This window comes from Chiroxiphia lanceolata, chromosome 4, assembly GCF_009829145.1.
Source record: "Chiroxiphia lanceolata isolate bChiLan1 chromosome 4, bChiLan1.pri, whole genome shotgun sequence".
Classification (NCBI taxonomy): domain Eukaryota; kingdom Metazoa; phylum Chordata; class Aves; order Passeriformes; family Pipridae; genus Chiroxiphia; species Chiroxiphia lanceolata.
In genome coordinates, this window is record NC_045640.1 from 43,133,550 (window position 1) to 43,156,932 (window position 23,383).

The following is a 23,383-nucleotide window of genomic DNA, read 5'->3' on the forward strand; positions in this document are numbered from 1 at the left end:
TCAAAACCAGAATTCCTTCAGGGCATGGTTGGATTAGAAGAGAATCTAGCCTGAAAGGCAGCTGAACCAACTCAACAAGGAGAACATCAGCCATGAGTGAGTACAGACTGGTACAGTTTGGAAGGATCCGTGCCCTTGCTTCACAAGGCAGATCCTCAGCTGAGGACACGTGATGCTGCACTCTGCTCACCACACATAAAACTGCCTCTCAAACAGTGATATGCAAACCAAGTGCACATCAACCATTTTCTCATCTCTTAAAAAGGTTTGGCTTATACATACATATCTGTGCAATGACTCAGCCCACATTAAACCCTTTCAAATAACAGCGTATTCAGACACATAAACTGAGAACTAAAAAGATTTGCTCAAGCAGGTAGCTCCACTGATTTCAAGATTATTGACTTTATTGACAGAAATACAGACTAGGAATATTGGCAGGATTGTAGTATAATAAAAAGGTTCTAAGCATTGTGTCTTTAAAGGAAACTTCTGTAGATTTCTTTAGATTTTCTGAAACTCTTACTAGCTCAAGTCACTCTTACAAAAACAAAATTTTCACTTCACACTGAGTTTTTTAGTTTCTTTTCTCTCCTTTTATGTAGGGAGAATCTCTACTTAGAACATTAAAGTACTTGTCAGCAGGAAGACATGGTACTTTCCAAGCACCAGCTGAGTCAACTGATCATAATTATAAGGCTGTAGTTGTGAAAAGGTTTCAGGATTGATAGTCAAACCCAAACAGAGCAAGAGACCACATTACTTCTTTACTTACATTACGGTTATGTTTGAAGAGACTGATGGGACAGCTCGTAATTTGGCAGCATCACAGAAGATCTCCAGCCCTTGGCAGGTACACTCTGATGGCACATCACCAGCCACTGCATGAGAACAAGAACGTGGTTGTGGCAAAAGGTGGGATGTGTGGTGTGATGGGATGTGAAGAAAAGAAATATGGTGTAAAAGAACAATGAGCACAAAGGCAGACATAGCAGGCTCTGTTACGCAGAAATTAAGGCATGTTTTTATATAATTGATTTAGACCTGATAAGAACCTAACAATAAATATAAAGGAACACAAAAATTATTTTACCTTCTGACCTCTGTGAAAGGGCTTTTAAAAGCTCTTGAGACTTAGGGTTGTTGTACAGGAATCTGGCATGGATTTTTTGCACCACTTATTTAGATTATTCAGTTCTCTTATTTTACTAGAATGAGCACAGTTCTGCCTGGGTGAAAACGCGTTGAAAATGGGTCGGGAAATCTTTGCTCCCTTTCAGCCCAACTCTGTGTTTTAAATTACTGCTCACAGTAGGCAGCAGAATCAAAAAGTCTGTACAAAGGCCTGCATAGGTGGAGCAGGTTTGCAAGTTTCATTTGATGTACAAAGACACGAACTGGGGAGAATATTGCCTTCATTTAATTCTGAAATATGTGTGAAACATATGTCTTTCCAGCAGTATCAACATATTCAAATAAACATTTATATTATGCTCCTAATTGGAATATGGTAATTGGCATATGTTTGGCACTCCTCTTGCAGAAAATGAATCATCCTTAATGAAACTGACATTAACTTCAAATTAGCATTTGTTTATCTGAGACATTAATTCTGTTTTACTATAAATGAAACTGCATTATCTTTCTCTTCCTGATAAACATATATTTGCTGTGTATTTTTCTCTAGGAATCATCATTAATAATCACTCAAATAATATCTGTAATTACTTACAGCACTCAGGTGTCTTTTTCTGAAATGCATACAGAGATTTCAGTTTATTGTACTTGTCCTTTGTATAATGTTTATCAAACTGCAGAGACCATCCGTTGTTGTCTTCTAATAAAAAAACAAACAAAACCACAACACAAACAGACCACAAATAGAAGACATTAGAATACAAACAGAAGGTAGTAATATCTTAATTTAGTTGCATCAAGTTTTATCTAAATACTATGAGATTTTTTTTCCAGCACATTTCACAGACCAATAGATAACCTTATCTTTTAGAGCTGCCTAATCAGACATAGCTATGGAGATTATAAGATGCATAGTAGGAACAATTTATTATGCCTTCAACAACTTTTTCTGTGACAGTCACACTGAAAAAACTACAATCTTGACATTAGAAATTTTTGTTTACATGACAGTCTAAAGATGAGAGGCAACCATATTTCCCTACATCCTTAAATGTGTGGGTTTGTCACTTTGTCCATGGAAACTGAAACGATTACTGTGACTCTGATTTATTCTTTCAGAAAGCCATCTTGCACTATCACAGCCTATAATTTCTTTTTGAAAATCTAGATGAAGGCCTGCTTTTCAAGAGAAGGGGAGGCTTGGTGTAATGTATTCAAGGCAGTGTGTTTAAGTTAAGCTTAACAGGCATCTTAAACAAAGCATGATTCTGTATTATCAGTTTGGTCACTGTGCATAAATATACTGGAAATGAGTTTATGGCTAAAAAAGCAAAAATTGAAGAGCAAACTTTTCAGTTCCTTCCACCAAAGGGGCATTTCAAGATACAGTGGTGCTGGAAATAACTTCAGATACATTAGTTGTTTGTTTCTTGGAAGTCGATTGTGTATGGGAGATCTGTAAATTAACTGATCAGGTAACCACTTCCAAAAAAGAGTGGAAAGGGAAAGGTAACTCGCCTTTAAAAGCTGCGATTGGATTTTAGTTGTATCAATTTGAGTCTGACTTCTCTTTACCTTTGACACACCCTTTTAGTTTAAAGCATCTCATTTAATGAACACTCACAGCAGCAGAAATGCTCCTAATGCATTTTGAACTGAGTGAAAGGCATTGGCAAACCTGCAGAAACATTACTGTTTCCTGTGTTAAATCCTTAGAAGCAGCTCAGTTTTAGGACTGCCTGCAACATGGAATTTGTAATTGGTGAAGCAATGAGAACAGATTCTTTGCCAAGTGGCAATTGCCTTATAAACCTACTGCCCCATAGATGGGACCATAATGAGGTTTCCTTTATCATTATTCCTGGATATTTAGCTGGAGTACATCCATTGACTTTCATTTGTATGACTGGACCTATCAACTGGGACCAGAAGAAACTGGTGGGAACACAACATATACAGAGAAGGTAAGATTTAAGAAGAAAGGAATCTTTTGTTGAGTGTTTTTAAAAATAAATTTGTAAAGATTTTTAAAAATGAGATTGTTCTTGAAGTTTTAATCATACCAAATGAATGTTTTGCAGTCAGGAATATAGTCTCAAATACTTTTGGATTTTCTAAATTATAATTATGGACGTAGAAAGTTTTGGACAACTAACCACTTATCTGCACCTTTTAAACATATAGTTAAGAGCCATAAATTCTAATCCACCTGTAAGCCAATGAACACATAAAGTATAATTTTTCTGCATTTCCCTGTTTCTGACTCTAGAGTAGATATGCAAGATTTTATTCCGCCTTTTCGTACTTTTAAAATTCTTTGCCATGTGACACAGCATGTACAGGAGGTGACATCACTGCACATCTGCAGAGAAAATGAGTAGGGCCTCCCACACTAATGGGAATGATGGAGCAGTTCGCTACAAAGGAAAGGTTCAACAGCATTTTTGAGGAAGTTGAGAGGCAGCTGTGTATTTTTGGGTGGCCATAAAAAAAGAAGGGGAAAAAATCGCACTGAAGATGGATTATTTTGTACTGGAATCATTCCAGTTTGGAGTTTCTAGTCAGTTTATTTCAAATAATGGGCTTTTCTCATGGAATTGATTTTCTTGCCTTCTACTGGAAATACGAAGGCATATCTAATCTAACAAGTTGTTAAAGGTTTTTTGACCTTCAGAAATATACACTTTGGGTCAAGTTTTATGCCCAAACCTGGGACAGTCTTTATTTCATACTAACTATTTTGTCAAATCCTGAAAGAATGTATTGTGCAAATAACTGTATTTAGTAGAAACATTTGATGAAGCATTCAGTGGCAGAATTGTAAATCACTTTGTGATTGTTTAGAGTTTATATGGAAGGTCTGTGACCTGTTAACCTCTTTTGAGGCGAGGTTCTCCAAACACTTTAAGAAATGACTGGTAATAGTACTGGTCTTGAAATCCCAAATCTATCATTGAGAGAGTACAGCTCAAATGACAAATTGCTTTTCCCCCGAGCCAGTTCTAAAATAGATTATGTTGGCTGTGCTTCTGTAAAATAACCAGAGATCTAGGAAAACAAGGCATCATCAAATCTTCTTTTACATGGGATAAGTGAAATAAGTGTTGGTAAACTGGATTTATCTTACTACAGATTAGTACACTGTTCCTTGCTAAAAGTTGCCGATTACTACTTCTGATGGGAACAAGAAAGAGCACTTTAATCCTGACAAACTACAGATTTGAGTAATCATTTCAGTAACAGATCCAAGAAAATATCATCTTTGCTAATTAAAGGCACACATCTTACTTAGTATGGAGCTTATGGCCAGGATGTTATCTATATACTTTCCCCTTCTCTTGGCCATGTCTTCATTATGCAGAGAAATGCTATCAGTTAAATGCATAAACACTCTAAAGAGACACTGTTGTGTCTCCCTTTGGTTTTGCCTTTGCTGTTGGTGGACATAATCTTTCTGTCAGTTGTTCAAATAAACTTTCTCTTGCTGTAAGAAATTACTTCAGGCTTTTCACAAAGATATCTTTTCATACAAGGAAAACCCATTTCCTTTAAAAATGTTTACAAATGTAGAAATATAATTGCCCTTTTCCACAGCGTTGAGGCACACTGATATAGCCTAATAACTTACAGCAAGACCAAAACCACACCGAGATTTTACCAAGTGGAGTGTTGTGGTGTCTGGAGCATTCAGATTTATGAGGGAATTTCACAGTCCCAGTTTACATATCCAAGCAGAAAAAATTAAGAACTTAGAACTGGACATCTTATCAGTCAATTCAAAGGCAATTTACCCCACACCCAACTGTGTGTCACTGCACATTGGCTGCCTCCTGTACCTTCTGGTTAATTGAAATGTGGTTCTTCTGCTTATATGTGACAATGCAATCATAGTAAAACAGACAGGAAATAAATCAATTCAAATAAGGTTTACAGTTCTCAAGATGAGCTAGATTATATGCCTACCAAGTTTATTCTTGATTTTAAAACAACTTAATTAAGCTAGTGCAACTTTTAAGAAAATAAGCAGGCTCAAATTTCCAAAAGATAAACATCTTCTCAATACTGCATCTTTATTCCCATAAAACACATGCACAGAGGAGCTTTTTAGTTTTATAACAATACTTTTAATCTATATAAATTATTCTGATTTTCTATTAAGTTTTTCTCAAAGTATTTTCAATTTTTAAAATACATTAAAATAAGCTAATGGCATGAATACACCTATGAAACCTTTAGTTGCTTCAAAGTTCACTTGGCAGTACGCCACTACAATGGAGATCAGGAGAGACATAAGTCTAGTGAAATGTAAAAGTTCCTCTTAGTTATCAACAACATTTAATTGATTAAAAGCCTCCAGAAGTTCAGTAAAGCAATTATATTTGCTGATACTTGCACATCAGAGAAAAACTGATTATTTCAGTGCCATATACTGTTGACAAATGGCAATGACAGCAAGAATAAAATTTGGCCACATAAAAAAATTTCCTTGTGAAGCTTGAAAATCCTATCTTTTGCCAAGTATTTGCTACATTTTAAGTACACTATGGACTATAAAATGTTTATTTCATGCTTCAAAACCAAAATTTATTATTTAATGTGCAAAACTGAATAGTGCCTCATACATTAAAATCTCATATTTTAAGTATGATGGGAAATAATGCCATGCCAGGAAAACATGAGACTATAACATTACTCATTATTAGTATTAATTTCAAAAATAAAATTGTCAAGGTCTTCTGCAATGTCATGAGGCAAAAATGGGAAACTGAGAGCATCTAAAGTTTCTCATCCCATTGAGTAATCCTGTAATACTAAAGTATATATCTTTTGTACAGATGTTTTGAAACATAGAAATTTAGATTTCTGCTATGGAAATCTAGATGATGATTTAATGAATCTGCAGAACTGCAATAATTGTCTGTAAATCTATAGACCTTCAAAGAAACACATATGAAAATACCATGAGATTATATAGAGTATTATTTTATCCTGTTAAATTTCTATAAACTAGTCAAAAAAAAAGATGTAATATGTTGTAACTTATTAAACAAGGCAAGCCAGTCACCCAATGAGTGTGTGGCACATAGTAGCAGACGAGGTCTTGTGTTTTTAGAGGCAAGTAGGTGCAAGACTTCAAACAGCTGCTCCCTGCCCCAGTTCTTCTGGAAACCTTTGTGATTTTCAGCCTATGAGCTACACAGAGCTTAACGAACCTCTATAAGTGAACTTTAAAACTGCGGAGCAGAATGCTGTCTTCTGTTCAGAGACTTCTTAGGCCTGGGAGTAACACAATGGTAAATACATTGAGCCAGTGAAGAACTCCTCCGGAGTCAGAAACAAATTAAATCTGCATGCCTGTTCTTGCTTCATTGGGCTGGAAAAATGTGGCTATGACACTGTGATTAAAAAACAAATGCAGACACACTGCAACCATTGCCTAGCTGCCAAAAAACAGTTTCGCAGAACTATCAGCAAAATTGTCCAGAAGCCAAATTTTTAAACACTGAGGAAACTTGTGCTCTTAAAATAGCTCAGGCTGCTTTGTTCCATTAACTGCTCTGCATAATTAAAGATGCTGCTTATGAAAAAAGATAAAATAAAACACTGATACATTGTCTCTTCCATTGCCAATTTTATTGCTGCTGGTAAGTAAAGTGTAGTCAAATGTGTAACAGCAGTTGCTGGTTTTTGATGTCCCATTCATGGCAAATCAATCTGGTTTGCAGAAGTGCAAGTGATAAGGTACAATGTGTATGATTTTTGTTTTGAAATCATTAAGAATTCTGCTGTTTACATTTTTTACAATTCTTATGTTTAAATACCTTTTATTCTAAATAGGGTTTATACTTGTGTTATTTGCACATAATCATTTCCCCTAGAGATTACTAGTAATAAAAGAACCTCTATTAACTATCAGTTCTGAGATGGAGCATAGGAGCTCTTCAGTGTGTGGTATAACATTAACCCTAACTTTAAACAAAGTATAAACCATATCTACTAAATTCTTAGTTAAGTTTGAGCTAAAAAAAAATTGAGACATTTATTTATGAAAGTTATATCACAGACTGCATGGGAAGAGACTATATATTATGTCTGCTGTTTCTGTGGCAAGTTGCGGCAGACCACAGCCTAGATTTCTTCATCTAAAGAAAAAAAATTAAAATCACTGCTAGCAATTCCAAATAGTCTTTTCTAGTTCTCTTTAGGAAGGCTGGTACATGAGTCACAAACACTGGTTTTTGGAAACATATGAGCTTTTCATTAGTTTCCTAATTAAGGGACGTTATGATTCTTTGCTCACTGAAGACAGTGAGAGTCTCTCCATTGATTTTAGTGGTGTCAGCCCAGACCAGTTCTCCTTAGCTCAGCCTTGCTTCATAAGATATGTTGTGGTCCAAACCCCAGGTGGTGTGGCTGGAGATTTTACATCAGTTGTATTGTTTGCGTTTTAAATTAGAACAGAACACAAGAAATCCAATAACTGTATAGATTTTGACTGCAGGTTTGGGTACTATCAAACACTAATGGAAGTTAGTAAAACTTCTAAATCTGAAAGCAACATTATTTATAAAGAAATGAGTGCACCTGTACGTTACATACAGGGGTATGTACATGTTTTAAGGACATGTAGCTACAGGATGCTGACACATAATTATATTAGTGACAGAGTAATAGGGATGTGTCTTTGAGACACCTTATAAAATATGCTTTTAAATTGGCCAGGTAGGATGTAAAGTCCAGAGAAAAGCCCAGTACTTTTTCAGGTCTGATCATAACTCAATATTTCTCCTGAACTAAATTCTAGAGTTCTAGAGTTCATGGGTGGTTTTGAAACAAGAGACTTGAGGTAAGCTGCTCTGCAATTTACTGGAAAGCTTCTTTCCATGAACTGGCATAACAATAATGCTACAGCTAATTTACAGTTCTGATGACCAAATCGTGCTGATGATCCAGCAGAATGTATGAAATATTAGGAACAATAATACAACAAAGATCACACAGGAAAAACAAATATTCAGTCTCTCAGTGATTTAAAATTTAACTACATTAAGAATTTTTGCAGCACTTCATAATTAGCATGTTATGACTACGAAATGGTAACTGACTCAGTGTTGTATCCAGAAGAGATAATTACACAAAAGTGGTTAAACTGAGAATATTAGGCTTTTATCATTGCATGTAATAGTAGGATAATTTTATTCAGGGAAAGCTGACCAGTATCTAGGACAAAAACTTGCTCATTCAGTCCTCTAAGTAGACAGCACATCAGAGAACGTAGAAAAAGAAAAAATGAAGTGTAAGTTTTAAAATTTAAATGCTTTATTAGGAGCAGATAAAAGAATTATTTTGTGTGTGTGTGTACTACTGCTGAGCCTACAGTGACTCATTAGGTATTTTGAAAAAAACCCCATCAACCATGGGTGATTACTGGCAATGTTAGTTTACTTCTGTCCAAATGCATGGAGTACATTTATGCTACAATTTAACTTTTCATAATTTTTTTTTCAACTTTTCATGTGTTAGAATTTGTTCATCTAAACAAATATGCACCTTGAGATAACAAAACACATGTAGGCTCAGTGAAAAATGACATCAAAAATATTCTTATTCTGTTATTTTTGCTTTCATTATTCAAATGCTGTTTTAATCTACTGTTGCTAATCTTAATTTTGTTTTATCATTAAGCATCACTGTCAAAGCACAGATCCCAAAACACTTCTTTCCATGAATTTGTACTTGGGAATATGTACCTGGCACTTTTACTATGCCACTGGGCATCAAAGAATTTGCCTAGAGATTGTTTAGACTACATTAACAGTAACATTGCAGCTGTAATGTCTTCAATGTAAGAAATATTAGTTTCTTCTTTTAGGAACAAATCCCATGTCAACACTGCCATAGCATTAGGAGAGCAGAATTTGTGATTATGCCTGGTATTTATCCTTCCTGTTCATGTTTAAAAATTGATGAAGTAAACAAATGCTCTAACCTCTCATCTATAAACTCCAAGTAGCTACAGAATCAAATCTTACAGCTGTAAACAAATGGGAAAAGTTCTTACTTGGAAAATTAGCCAGGAGCCATTATGTTTGAAATCAAATCTAGTCTCAGTAGGACAAAACAATATCAAACTTCCTCTGCTTTGCCAACTTGATCCTTAAACAAGCTTGGGCACAGAAGGATGCTGGAATTGCTATATCTTTTTCTTTCCTTGCACATTTTCAATTTTTTTGACAGATACAAAAATAACTCCAGGTGAAGCATGATACAGGCTAACTTCTTCACAGTGCCCTCAGCCTAATTAAGAACTTGGTGCTTCAGCAAGAATGACAATGAAGAAGAATATCAGAGAAAAATTTACTGCCATACTCAAGTCTAAAAAAGGAAATTCCTCAAAACCTTGAGCTTTATGACAATTTAAAAAACTTTAAATAAATTATTTTTATTTAAAAATATTATTATCATGACAGACTTGCAGAGACGCTCACTTCTACTTGATGGACTATGTTTTCAAGTTAAAAAGATAAGATTGTATTTTCCACGCACATTTAAGGTTATCTAGCAATAGATCAAGGGGAGCCTCCCAATGTCCACACCCTGAGGTTAAGCACTAACATAGCAGTCTGAGATCTAGAGTCTCTTCTCAGCTCTACCTATGGTCGTAATTTGAGGTCATTTCACTTCTCTGGACCTTACTTTTATGTTTATTATTTGGACATGGAGACAATGGTGGAAGTGAAAGAGGAAGCAGAATTGAAGAGAACACCACAAAGCCAATCTTTATGTGCCGAGGCTGGATATGAACAGTGATTACAGCACGTCTGAGCACACATCTCTCAATGAGGATTTGGTTTAGTTTGAAATATTAAGAATGATGTTTTGCTGTTACCAGGCACACACAGTGCCTGAAACAGGATTAATACTGCAAATTATCTCAAAGATTACAACAATAAATGTTTCTATAGGAATGAAGAGGGGAATGAGACAAATTTCCTAAATAAAAGAAAAAAGGGATGGACTTGCTACAAGATAGTTGGAGTGATGCGTTTCATTATTTTCAGAGGCTCCTATAATGTTGGTCTCTTTTGCACTGCTGCCTTTTTGTTTCAAGGGCATTCAAACAGTTTTATAAAGTAACTCTCTTGAAAGACCTACATGTGCTTTTTATGCTATTTGCTTCTCTTCTTATTTCATTCACTGATGTTTCTTAAAACTGTTATTTCAGTAATTGCAGTTGCTGCTAATATTCAGCACAATTAAGGGCTTCTATTGAATGGTTGGATATTGAATTTTCTTGTGTTTAGAGCATCTGTTGTTTTTTTGTTTTGTTTTGTTTTCAAACAGCAGTATTATATTTTCAAAAGAAGTGTGGTTTTTTCCTTTTCTTCAACATATTGCTCTTTCCATCACAGGAAGAACTACAGTCTGTGACATATTTTCACTTTCTTTTTCCTTATATTATAATGCTGGTTTTACTGTGCTTTATCATTACCAAAGAAATTGTTAGTAAAGCAGTTGGTTTATCTAGCTTTGTTTGAGATACATGCATTAAAAAAAAAAAAAAGTATTTCTTAATTCCTTTGAGGTTCTACACTGATTTTTCCTTCCCACACTTGTTGAGTTGAACCTTGTAGATTTGCCACCTCAAAGTTCTCATTCAAATTGATGAAAAAGTGTTCAGGAATTTAAAAGTTGAGCTACTTAATTAGAATACCTTGTGGATGAGATTAAAATTTTCAATGGTACTGCATGAAACAATTACTGTACTGGAATAGTTTAATTTTTAATTTCTTTTCTGTAACCAGGAGTAATGACTTCAACTGAAAACTAGTTGTAAATTTAAAAAATGGGTGGAAGGAGCCAGATATAACTGCGACACAAGTCAGTCATTCTGAGGTGGTCCTGCGAAACTGCAGGGGAAAAAAAAAAGACATTGTTTCTTTGTCTCAGGAGCTAATCACTGAGGCTTCCTTTCTTGTATTTTAAGTAAGATGAATAGTCACAAAACCGAGTTATCCCACAAAGCTCCCCACACTTACTACAGTGTAGAGGTATTGCAGAAAATCTCATCAGGACATTCCATATTTTCAGGAAATAACTGAAACTTTAACTGAACAATGAAGTTTGACTGCAATACCAATTTTTGAGAAAATATTACTGCTGAATATTACATTAATCTGTTATACATGGCATGCATTTCTAAATAAGAATAGGGAGTCAAGATATGAGAAAAACTATTCAACAGAATAGTCTTCCCAATAAGTCAATACAATGACTCTTCATCTTTTGTAGTTCAGATTTTCAGAAATCAAGGCTAACTCATTCTTGAATTACTAGACACAAAAGAGGATTCAATATTGGAGCTGAATTGTCTTGTATGTTCCTTCCTATAGAAGAACGCTAAGACTTGATGAAGCTTGTTTGTTTTTTCAGGGTTCAGTAATAAATCCCTTCTTACAACACTGTCCCTGCTCATTGCCAATCCATGTTAGTCCTAATTGAATTTTTGAAATTTGTTTTTGGTAATCCAAGAATACCTCAGTTCTGTATCAGTAATGATACAGACGAGAAGTGAAGAGCTCTCTTTGATTAATGGACTCAATGATCTTAAAGTTCTTTTCCAGCCTAAATGATTCTGTGATTCTATACTGTCTTGTACTTCCCATTACAAAATTGTGTATATCCTAATTGGCATTATATCAAGTTGTATGCTTTCAGCAAGTCCTTGTACTGTAGACCTTGTGGTATTATACAGAAATTAAACATGGATAAAACATGATTTATGGACCTTGGACTTCTTAAACATAAGAGGGCAACACCATCAGCAATTTCTACCACTTTATGCCAAGATGATTACAGGAAAAGAACAGAATGAGCAATTTTTGTTCAGGATTTTGATTAATTACAACAGAAAGTAAGTTTATAGTATCAGTAAATTACATAAAACTACAAAATCCCACTCCTCTCACCCAGATCTGATGGCAACATGCCTGGCTGGGATGGGTAAACAGTTCACCTGCTTGGTTCCAGAGAGCTGGAGGCAACGTGTGAGGCAGGGCATCATGCACCTGGCTGTCCTCCATGGCTACAGGCAAACTATCAAGGAATAGAAAGCCTAGTTTCCCCATCTGCCATAGATCAGCAGCTCTGAAGAGCACCTCTGAAAATATGCAGGCTGTTAGTAAGATGATAATACCAATAAATAAAATGTGTCAGGGCTGATTTTCTCTCCCTGCGGTCTTAGATCACAACCAAATGGCCAAGCTCTCTTCTCTCAACATATAGGACCCCCTTTCCAGACTATCCCAGGTCTATGCCACCTCTAAGGTGTATCCAAACATTGTGGAAGAGATGAGGTTCAGCACAAACTAAAGCTGTGCCAGGGCCATGCTCACAAATAAGCAGCGTGCCCGGGAAAGTGCCCACACAAAGCCTATATCCTGATCCTACCCAGTTTACAGCAGGCTAGGATCAGGACTTGACAAGCCAAGTCAAGATCACAGCTGCCATCCAGAGGGACCAGAAGTGATAAGGATCATAACAACATGCAGAAATGACCTGACTGTGTGTATTCCCTGAAATTTTTACATTTTCAAAACCCAAAGCCTGCTGGTAGTGCAGCTTGTGTAGTACACTCACACAGATGTGTTTCAAATAAGGACATAAGCGATTTCTGAAAACTCTTAACAATTCCTCTAAATTATGTTTCCCACGTTAAATCACATTAAGCTTTACATAAACTGTGTTGGAGCACACATTTACTTCTCAGCAGAGATCTTTGACAGATCACATACATCCATTTGTACACATCAAAATGACATGTGCAAACAAGTTCAAAGCAGGGATAAAACTGGATAAACTGATACCATATACAAAGAAAAATGTGATCCATTCTTCTCACCTAACAAATGACTTGTTAGGTGGTTTTGTTAGCTAAAGCAGACCTGCTGTATCCTCTGCAAAGCATGTAACATTTCCATTCCTAACACTCTATAGTCTTCTGTTTTGTATGAGTGCTGCATGGGTTTCAGTGACTACAGGTGCTAGACACAGAGAAAAGTCTCAACCACGTACCACAGTTTTCTTCGTCGGCCCGATTCCCACAGTCATCCTCACCATTACAGTGAAGTTGCTGGGGCAAACACTTTGTGATGTTGCCACACGGAAAGTAGCCCAGGGGGCACCTGGCCCCAGTTCCAGAAACATGATCTTCCAAAGAGTCACAGATGACTAAATGGGAACAAAAAAAAATATACTTACTTTGTGATGTGTTTAAAGATATTTGATGTTATGCTTTTATAAATACTCATTTACATTTGAATGTGAGTATCAAGCAACAAATTCATATTAGTTCACTGGACATTCAATAACAATTAGTATATGAAATAATTGTAAAACTTGGCAAAAACCTGTTATATTGTTAGCTAATTAAAATTTCCTTTGATATACAGCAAACAGGTAATTCCTCCCCATTCATCCTCCTAATAAGATCTAAATGTTAGTTATACAAGACAAATGACCTAAGGTCACTATTTTAAAGGATTGTTTATCTTTGCACTAGAAATTAATTAATGATAACAATATACCAGGTAAGTTATAGGTATCCCTGTCTGTGGCAGGGCAGTTGGAACTGTATGATCGTTAAGGTCCCTTCCAACCCAAACCATTCTGTGATACTCATTTGTGCTGAAATTTTAGACCCAGATAGAGAAGTACTTCTATACAAATCAGACATATATTTTTGATTTAATTCTCATTTTAAAGCAGTTTCTAGGTGTAAACTGGTAAAGGATCAAAGAGCAAGACAATTAAGATCAAATCTGTGACACAGTTTTGCTGAAAAATGAGTAAGACAACATAAAGATGCCGTTATGAATCCTTTGGAAGAGTTGTCAGTCTGGTCCAAAAAATGTGGAGATACTGCTTAAAATCTATCAATGTGAAGTTTAGATATACAGATGTTGTTCTGCTAAGCCCACGCTTTTTAGGTAGTAGTTTCACAGAACACGGGACTTCATTCAAACAGTGCTGAGGGGAAAGGCAGAGTGATGCTGATGAGGAACAGCCAAGGTAGCTGGAGTCATCTACCTGTCCCCTGTCCTTCAGCTCTCTGTACTGCAATTACCTACATTTGCAGTTGCCTGATGCCTTACCAGTTGCACCAGTGCACCTGAGGGACAAATTCTGCCACCACCACTTTTTCCAGGCTAAGCACAACTAATCTACAGCTTCTGTAATGGATTGCAGGGTGCCAACTCAGATTTCTTGTCATACAAGACAAATTTCTTCCCAGGAGTATACTACGGAGAGGATTTTAAATTATTCTAGAATGAAATTTGTTCGGTTCACATTTTTGAAGTACTTTCAAAAAGGAATATCACTTTCTTATTATAGCTATCATTTGACTTAATGGATGCTGCTACAAAAAAAAATTCTAATACAAATTATATTTTAAATTTCATTGCTGAATAGAGCACTTGAAATACTCTATACAAACTTTATTAACTGGGATGTGATGCCTATTCAGATAGTAATCTGCTACTTTTGATACATACCGCTATTTTTCCAGGCTATTTTCATAAGTCAAAGTTTAATCTTTCACACAACTTTCTCAGATTAAAAAGGAATATGCTTTTTCACAACACCTGACTTTTTGCACTCATTTTTCTCCTGGGCTAAGGGAAATCACCTGAAATTGGATCAAACATTTCAGATTCTTAAGGAGTCTCTTCTGGAAGAACCTTCTTCCAGTTAAGCCCTTGACAGTGTTTTTACAACTGTTTGAAATGTAAGAGCAGTAGCTGTAGAAAACTGAGATAAATATCCTGTTATTTCCGTATGTACAGAATTACCTCTGCTCTCAGAAGCCCCCTGCATAGAAAGTTACATGTTCCAGCTAACAACCACCATATGATTTTGAAAAGTTGATTTGCTTTTATCTACAACTGTGTAACCCATGCAATTACTCAAAGAGCCTTAGTTCTTTATGCCTTTTATGTATAGGTACCAAAAATAAAGCTACATCCTAATCCCAGGGTGAATTCACACTTGCACATTGTTCATAAAGATTTATGCTGTTCTGTACATGTATTTAGAATATTACCATTAACTTGTTCCGCTCAGAAAACAAGTAGCAAAAAAATCTTATGCAGGTATAATGTTAAGCAAACAGGGTATGCGTAGTATTTAGTGTCTTTCTGCAGAAAGCTGAGCAGGAAACTGAGGCTCCCTTTAGTGAAGTTATTTGCTATAATCTAAGTAGCTAATGAAATGTCTGGTAAAAGACACCAATGTGGGAAAATTAAACACAAATGAAAACATCCAAAACTAACCATCAACCTCTTACTCTACAATCCATTATAGAAGCAGTAGATCAGTTGTGCTTACCCTGTCAAGTTTCTTACCCTACACACTGGAGACATATTTAAACTGATCAGAACTCATGCTTAAAGGGACTGATCACCATGCAGTTTAAATTTCAAATTTATTTGAAATTTATTTTCTCACAGTACCATTCAATGGAATTTCACACCATGTTCCAAGAATTATTATTCATTAGTCAAATAGTATTAATTCCTGAACTAATTAAGGGATTTGCTGTTGCATTTTAGAAATCTGTACTCTTCCACAAAGAATAACTCACTCATGGTGTTTAATGTTTTGAATTCTCTGTACATTTATAGGCTTGATGATATCTATTCCTCTGCATTACTCATATTTTGCTATGTTGGATTACCCTGGCATGTAAATATCTGCCTGGGAAAGGAGATACTAAGACATCAAAACTCAACAGTTCATACTAGTTATACAATCATTGAAAGCACTGGTCTTTGTCCACTGACTTGTTAACATCATTTTGTTTATTCAAAAAAAGACAGAAGTTTGGACTCTGCAGATTGCAGGAGATTTATGTGTGGAAAAGCACCAACTCTCTGAGGAAATATTTGGCAAAGCTGACAAAGGTAGACAGGAGATAAGAGAGTAAAATTAATTGTAAAATGCTAGATAATGTCCAAACAATTATGTTCTGCATTGAAGAAGTAAACACACTGTCTTTTATGTGAGGAAATTGATAAAAATAGCAATGCAACAGCAGCAACTAAAACTGTGCTTATTATTTTGCAAATACAGACTTGACTGACATTGGAGTTTATCATGCCAAGACAATGAACTGTCACTCTGTGTTTGTGATGCAGTATTAAAGATGCTGAATTTTCTACATTTGATTGATTTTCCACTATTAAAAGATTGAACTGCTCTTGTTGCATCTTGTTTCTTTTTCAATTTTTTTTTTAGCAGCTGAAAGAAGAGGAAAAGTGATAAACCTGCGACAGACTTGCTTATATCAGAAGGTTTGCTTTTACAGATATGACCAAGTAAAAAAGCCTCTTCTTTTTATACTTCCTACAGAAAATTGTCTGCTACCTTCTGCTGACATAGAGGTAATTGCATGCATTCCACCTATTCTGTACAAGCAAATTTTTTTCTCATAGTGATCAGCATAAATATTAAAATATTTCCAATGTTTCTAGAACAAATAAAAAATAAATAGGTGAACCAATATCAATACAAAAAGCAGACCCCCAAACAAGCATCTTTCTTACAAGATGCTTGTTGTCTCAATATAGAAAAATGTTCTCCCTAGTACTGCATCTTCATGATTCTGCAAAATAGTATTTCTGACTGTCACGTACTTAAGGTCCCCTGCCATCCCCCAGTTCTTCTCAAACTTTCAAAAAGAAAAGAATTCATGCCATGCATCTTTTAAGCTTGTCCAGACCTGCTGCTTTAAGACACTTATTGCTTTAGCAGACACCTGCAGTGAAGGAGAAAGCAGATAACTTCTCCTGCTAGTCTTTAAACACAAGACTAAATTAACTCTGCTTTCCCTTGCTAAAGGAATAAGTAAGAGTTGGGTTGTCATCTAGTATAGATGGTAAGGCTTTTTCCTTTGTTGCATGGATGCAGAATAACTGGAGAAAGAACATGACAGCCCCTCTTTAAGCTCTCATATAATGAAATAAAAAGAAGGAACGCATTTGGGAAAGCCAAGAACAAGATGTTCCCAGGAGAACATGGCTTTCCTTCCAAATAAATTGATTCATTAAGCTTGCTGGTTTAGTGCATTCTTTGAAATGGAGAGATTGGGTCACAAGCACTGTTTGAGAAACCTAATAAAGGGACATGTGCACTGTAAGAATGGAGACTTAGCACAGTAGCTTCCATAAAACAAGTGAGTATGACTCTGTATGGGAACAGTACTGGCCTGATTCAACTGAGTCATAAGCAATTAAACTAATCAAAGCAACTTTACTCATTGCCTGGTACCTACTAGTCACACCAGGCTCAGCCTTTGGATATAGATTCAAATAAAGGTATATCATAATATCAGGAAAATATTTTTGTGTTTTCAAGAATTTGACTTGCATGAAACCCATTGCCATGAGTCCAAAATGATTCATGAATTGCACCAGTTGAATAAGCTAACATGTTTTCTTCACTTTGATTGAGTTAGCAGTTTAAAAGTACTGGGGCTGAGGAAATCCAATTGTTTTAAAAAAGGGTCCTTAGACGCCAAGGACCAAATAATGATCATGGTAATGAAGAATCCACCCTGTACTTACTCTGATGGAAAGTTATTTTACCTACAGAAGCCCAAGATATCAAAGAGACTAATGCAAAACTGATGGGATTTTTCCCACGCTCCAATAACTTATTTTAATTACTGTACCTGTAGACACACTGGGAGATGGGTTGGATCAAGAGAAGACTGAAAATATTCTTTTGAAATGCTTACTTTAAAACAGAATGTTTCCTTCAACTAAAACAGAAGGAGTCAACGAAAGAAACATTGAAGTTGAAATCGATTTTGCCTTTCATTTTTGTGCCTGAATACTTCAAGATGATTAAAAAATATCCCCTTCTGCTGAAAGGTACATTAAGGGCAGGTGAACTGGCTTTGAAAAATCTTTAGCACAATATAGAGCAGACCTCATAGGCCCTATAACCTTAATTTTCAAAGAAAAATCATCAGAACAAAGTTATAAAAGTTTATAACTATGAATTCTTTTAACTCAAAAGATGTTTAATTAACGATTAACAAAGAATAATAGTGACAAGTGGCTGAACAACTTTGATCAGAAGCATTCAAATCACCAAATGACAGAAAAAAAAGAAGATATAACATCTTAAAAACTTTTTAAAAATAATTTGTTGCCTAAATATTACCATTACAAGAATATCTAGAAGTGAATGATATTTAATTCTTTCTTACATTAATTTTCCTGGGTTTGTTCAGAATTTTCAGCTTCTTCCCACTAAACAAGGGATTTTTGAGCAATTTATGACTGGGACAGGATGAAGTTAAGCCACTGTATTTCAGGATAGAAATAAAAAAGTTAACTTTCACATGATTTTATTTAACCTACTACATCTTCATCCACTTCTTTTTCAACATATACCTTTATAAAAACTCTCCTAAACTGGATTCTTCATTTGGGAAAAGCTTCCTAGTGATTTCTGGGAATATGTAACAGAAATCCCATATTATTTAAATGTTAATAAAAATAATTTTTAAACTGTACATAAATAGCATATTGAAAAAAATTCTAGTCCCATGCCAGAACAAAACAGAGTTTATACACTTGAACCTTAGTGCTGTTTAATGTACACACATTGTTTTGCCCCTTGGGCAAAATTTGTAGACCAAAATAGACCTTGATCTCGAGGTGATAGGTACTTTAGCATTAATCCTTAAGGCAAAGCATTAGTGGCTTAAAAGATTTAAACATCTGTACAGGATCCTCACAGAAGTATAATTAAACTGTTATCACCACATTGCCTTTTCTGTAATTTTCTCCTCTGCTATGGTAATTGTTCAGCCTATAGCCTTTTCTAAACATATGTGTTGCGTATGCATCATGTTTGTAATACTAGATTTTGTTGGGTGCAAATGACACAGTGGCATTTATTCAGAATATCAAATGGCTGCAACAGAGTAATTTCTAAAACACTAGCAATTTTTTTATGTTTAGCTGTTTCTTTTGCAACAAGAATTACATTTTCATTTTATTGCATTATATTTATCTTTAGTAGACCATATTAGATGTCATTCTAGGAATATGTAGTACTTGAACTACACACCTAAGTTTATGTTTGCTTTCATTAAACACAATATAGTGCAAAGGATTTTAGCAAAGAAGGTGCATCTATTATGACTGTCACATGTCAATCTGGTAATTATTTTTATTTTAATTTCACACAGTACCTTTATATCTTGCTGTGGGTTACACAACGTTTTCATTTCAGAATCATTTTCCAAAGCAGAAAATTTGTACTCTCTTTTTGAGAATATCACCTCCAGTCTCTAACAACATCACTGAAGCTAGTTATCGGTTACACCACAGATAATTCAGTCAAAATTAATCCAGTTATAGGGCTGAAAGATCTTTCTTGTCTAGCTGCCAGACAAGTCCACACCAGGGCCAGAAACTACCAGTAGAGCAACTCGGACTGGTCACATGGCACCTTGCCAGAGCATTTGGCTCTTTTTTTTTAATTTGTAGATTTGTTCTGCTTGCACAGAACTTGGAATAAAGAGATTCTGATGTGCAGGAAGAGCTGAAGGAGATAATAATACCTGTAAAAGTCCCAACATGTAGTAAAATGAATTGTATCCAAAACCTCAAATTTTGTAGGGCATTCCCAGAGGATGAGGGTTCAGCATAATGTCTAACAAAGACATAAAGTAATGAACAGAGCCAAACCTTTCTGTTGCTTCACTTTCTCCTTTCTTCCAAATAAACAGAATTTAAATTATATATGATCATTATTTCTGTTTAGAAATAAGTTCTATCTGTGTATTCTGATGTGATTTCCAATAGAAAGTACATCAAGGGAAGCTTTTCTTTGCCTGCCCCTGTGTCTTTTTGCATCAGTGTAACTTCTTAATTTCACTTATTTCTTTTTCACAGCAGAGCAACATCAAATCTAAAGATGCACACACAAAACACTAGGGTTTTGCTCAGGTGGCATTAGATATTGAATAAAAATGAAGGCACCAATGTGCCTTTAACTAGCACAGTTAAATACACAGTGCTAGTCAGTACCATCCCACTTGGAAGGCCTAGAAAGGCAATGGTTAGCTATCAAAATCAAGGAAGACTCCTCTCCCAGGAGTTGATTCTATCTCATAACCACTAAGGAGTTTACTTTAGCCGAAAAGATCAAAGATAAATGTTTATCAATACATTGGTGTCCCTCAAGCAACAATCGTTCACCTCAACTAGATAATTAGAATTCTGAATTTAAATACATAATGAGGGTAGTTAGAGACTAGTGTAAAGAAGTTAATTTCAGACTGCTTTCAACAAGTTAACTCAGTCAGCCATGTGTAAAGTAAGCAAAAGTGAAACAGTGATTTGTGAAAACTAAATTATTTAAGTTAACGAACAACAGATATTTGTAATATGTCTCTCAAGTTTCCATAAATAAAAGGTGGATTTAAGTGACTCCATGACACAATATCATATACAGGAGAAGAGTTTGTGTACATTCAAGCATGGAAGTAAAAAGAAATTCAGGAGATGAGACCGAAAGTACTTGGAGCAAAGCTTTAAGAGAAAGCTGCAATTAGAAAGGCAATTAGAAAGCTGAAATTACAAAGGCAATGAACGGAAAATTACTTGCTGATATTAAAATTGTAGGATGGTCTGAGAGTACAGTATTTGCAAATAAGCAGAATAGCAAAGAATTATGTGACTATCATTAACTTCTCCTCATAACAGAAAACAACCCAAAAGACCATAACCCTTTGCCTAACTTTTCTTAGGTCAAATAGGGCAATCCTGTCTTTTTTTTTTTTCCCCCACTGTGTGTCTACACATTCCCACTCAAAACCCCCCACAAATTATGGCTAAATTATGCAGTGTATTTAAAATTTGGTATGCTCTTGGGATGGGGAAAAAACCCCACAAAACTCCAACAACATGGTAGAATGAACATCTTGCAATGCTGACAATAGAAAAATAAGTTTGAGAACAGTGAGCCCAGACACAGTATGAGGAAAAGAACCTGAAGGGTGGCAGTGGGAGATTCTACTTTCTCTTTCTCCATCTTCTTTTGTTCTCTAGTCTCTTATTTTGCTATACAGGTACTTCAACTAAGCAAGATGCACAATCAGCCACAATTTCAGATGCCACAATATTTTCCCTCTTCTCTCAAGTAACACAGTCTTAAATAAATCTTTGAAAAATAATCTCGGGCATGGTTTTTCTGAGACTCCAGAGAGAGGAATGTTTTGGGAGCCCTACACAAAGTATTTGAAACAGGAAACATAATCATTTGTTTTTCTTTTTCTTTTCTTTTTTTTTCCCCTTCATTCATTGCGGTTTTAATAAAGACTAAAAGGAACATAATGATAGTTCTTACAATGGAACTAAGCCAGCATGGTTTTAAGTGAACTCTGAAGGATACTTAATTTTAATTTTGGAACAATAAAAATATATTATTTCTTGGTGACCCTGAGGCAAGATTATCTGATGCATTTTATTTATTCACATATTTTTGTTACTAAGAACCGTTTATAACTATTAAGAATTTAAATTTTATATAGCACTACAAGTTCAGATTTGGTATGTGGCGGTGCCCTATAAATCTATGAGATTCTACCCTCCTGAAGTATTATAAAATATGGAACTCTTGGTTGTTCTGTCTTGAAGTAAAATAACTTGAAACTATGTTAGAGAATTTGTTCTCTAAGAGCTCACTGAACTATTTTGTGAAAAATCAATTTGCAGACTATGTTTAAATAAATGCATTATTATTGGATTCTGACTCATTAACATTGGGTTCAATTTAAAAATCACAAGTTTTCCTATCTCTATTTTACTATGAGTACACATAACTCACACCTATAAGTTGTGATGCTCCAATTAAAGTGCAAAAAACCAGAAATTATCTCAAGATCACAGGATTTTTGACTTTCTTAAAGGGAATAATGTTAGACGGTCAAACCACAGATCCACAGAATCATTTAGGTTGGGAAAAACCTTTGTTTGGACTCCATGACTAGAGACATCTGACTTATTTCTTTTTTTGCAGGTTATATAAAAATGTGCATCCAAATTAGGAGCAATAGATTTTTTAATTATAACTTTCAGATTTTATACTTATATTAATGTGCATAAAGAAATGCTGTATTAGCAGTACATATGTGTAGGTTATCAGGATATCCCAACTTGGTTGGAAAAGATAACAAGAAACAACATTCAGAAGTGTGTCTCCATTTTAAATGCAGTTTGGTTGAACAATATTTTTGCATAGATTATTGATGGATTACACCTCCATATAGTCTATAGCTCCTCCTTCTCTTCCTTTCAACCCCACTTCAGTTAAATCAAGAAACGATGATGTCTGCTCCTGACACCAAGTGTTTTCTCATTGTTAACATAAGTGAGAGCGTGCTCTGGGAAACACAGCTTCAGTCAGAGTTTCCTGATCCATCAGGAGCGTGGCACACAAGGCAGGAGACCAGGCTGGGAGGAGGAAAGGTTCGCTCCAATGCATCACCTTTCTCTCAATCCCTGTTCATTCCACATCTGAATGGCTGACTCAGACAGAGGGCACTTCTGGACAAGACATGTAGAAGAGTGCCTAGGCAAATATAGGCAAATACAGGCCTGGTCTCATGAGGAATCATAAGAGATTCTTGTGATAGCTGCACCATGATGTGGAAAGTGGACTGAGAAGAGGAAGCATCAGAACACAGCTTTCCCAAGGCTTTAAAAGCATCGTAGTTAAATGGTTTGATAACTTCAAATCACACACAGTGAGTTGTGAGAAGACATTTATGTTCTAAAGTCAAAGTGTCAGTGTACTTTCAATGTCTATAGTTATTAAAGACAGTACCTCTTTTTTTTTCTTAACTGTAAGGTTCTTACTTTATTTGACCTATACGATTACCTGTCATTTACTGAGTGAAGGTGCATTAAAGGTTCTTAGCTCCATATGTTTCCCTAGATAAAATGTACAGCTTGTTGCTAGACATATCCAGAGAATAAATCTTAAAACTTCATGTCTTAGATGGAGAATTTTTGTTATGATACTTTACTTCAATAAGAGGTTTTTTGTGTTATCAGACATGACAATCTGACCACATTTTTTTAATAGCTTGAGTAAGATAATTATATCACAATAAAATATTTGTAAATTATGAGATCATATCCCAGTACTTAAAGCAGTGTAA

At 35.3% G+C, this 23,383-nt stretch overlaps 1 protein-coding gene across 1 annotated transcript in view; it reads right to left on the bottom strand.

The window, feature by feature from the left end:
* RXFP1 (relaxin family peptide receptor 1) overlaps positions 1-23,383 on the bottom strand; it is a 45,768-nt gene that overhangs the window by 16,177 nt on the left and 6,208 nt on the right. The window contains exons 2-4 of the mRNA XM_032687095.1: positions 13,213-13,368; positions 1,733-1,837; positions 776-881 (exon numbers count right to left, since the gene is read on the bottom strand). Coding sequence (XP_032542986.1) covers positions 776-881; positions 1,733-1,837; positions 13,213-13,368 — 367 coding nt within the window. The remainder of the gene's footprint in view (positions 1-775; positions 882-1,732; positions 1,838-13,212; positions 13,369-23,383) is intronic.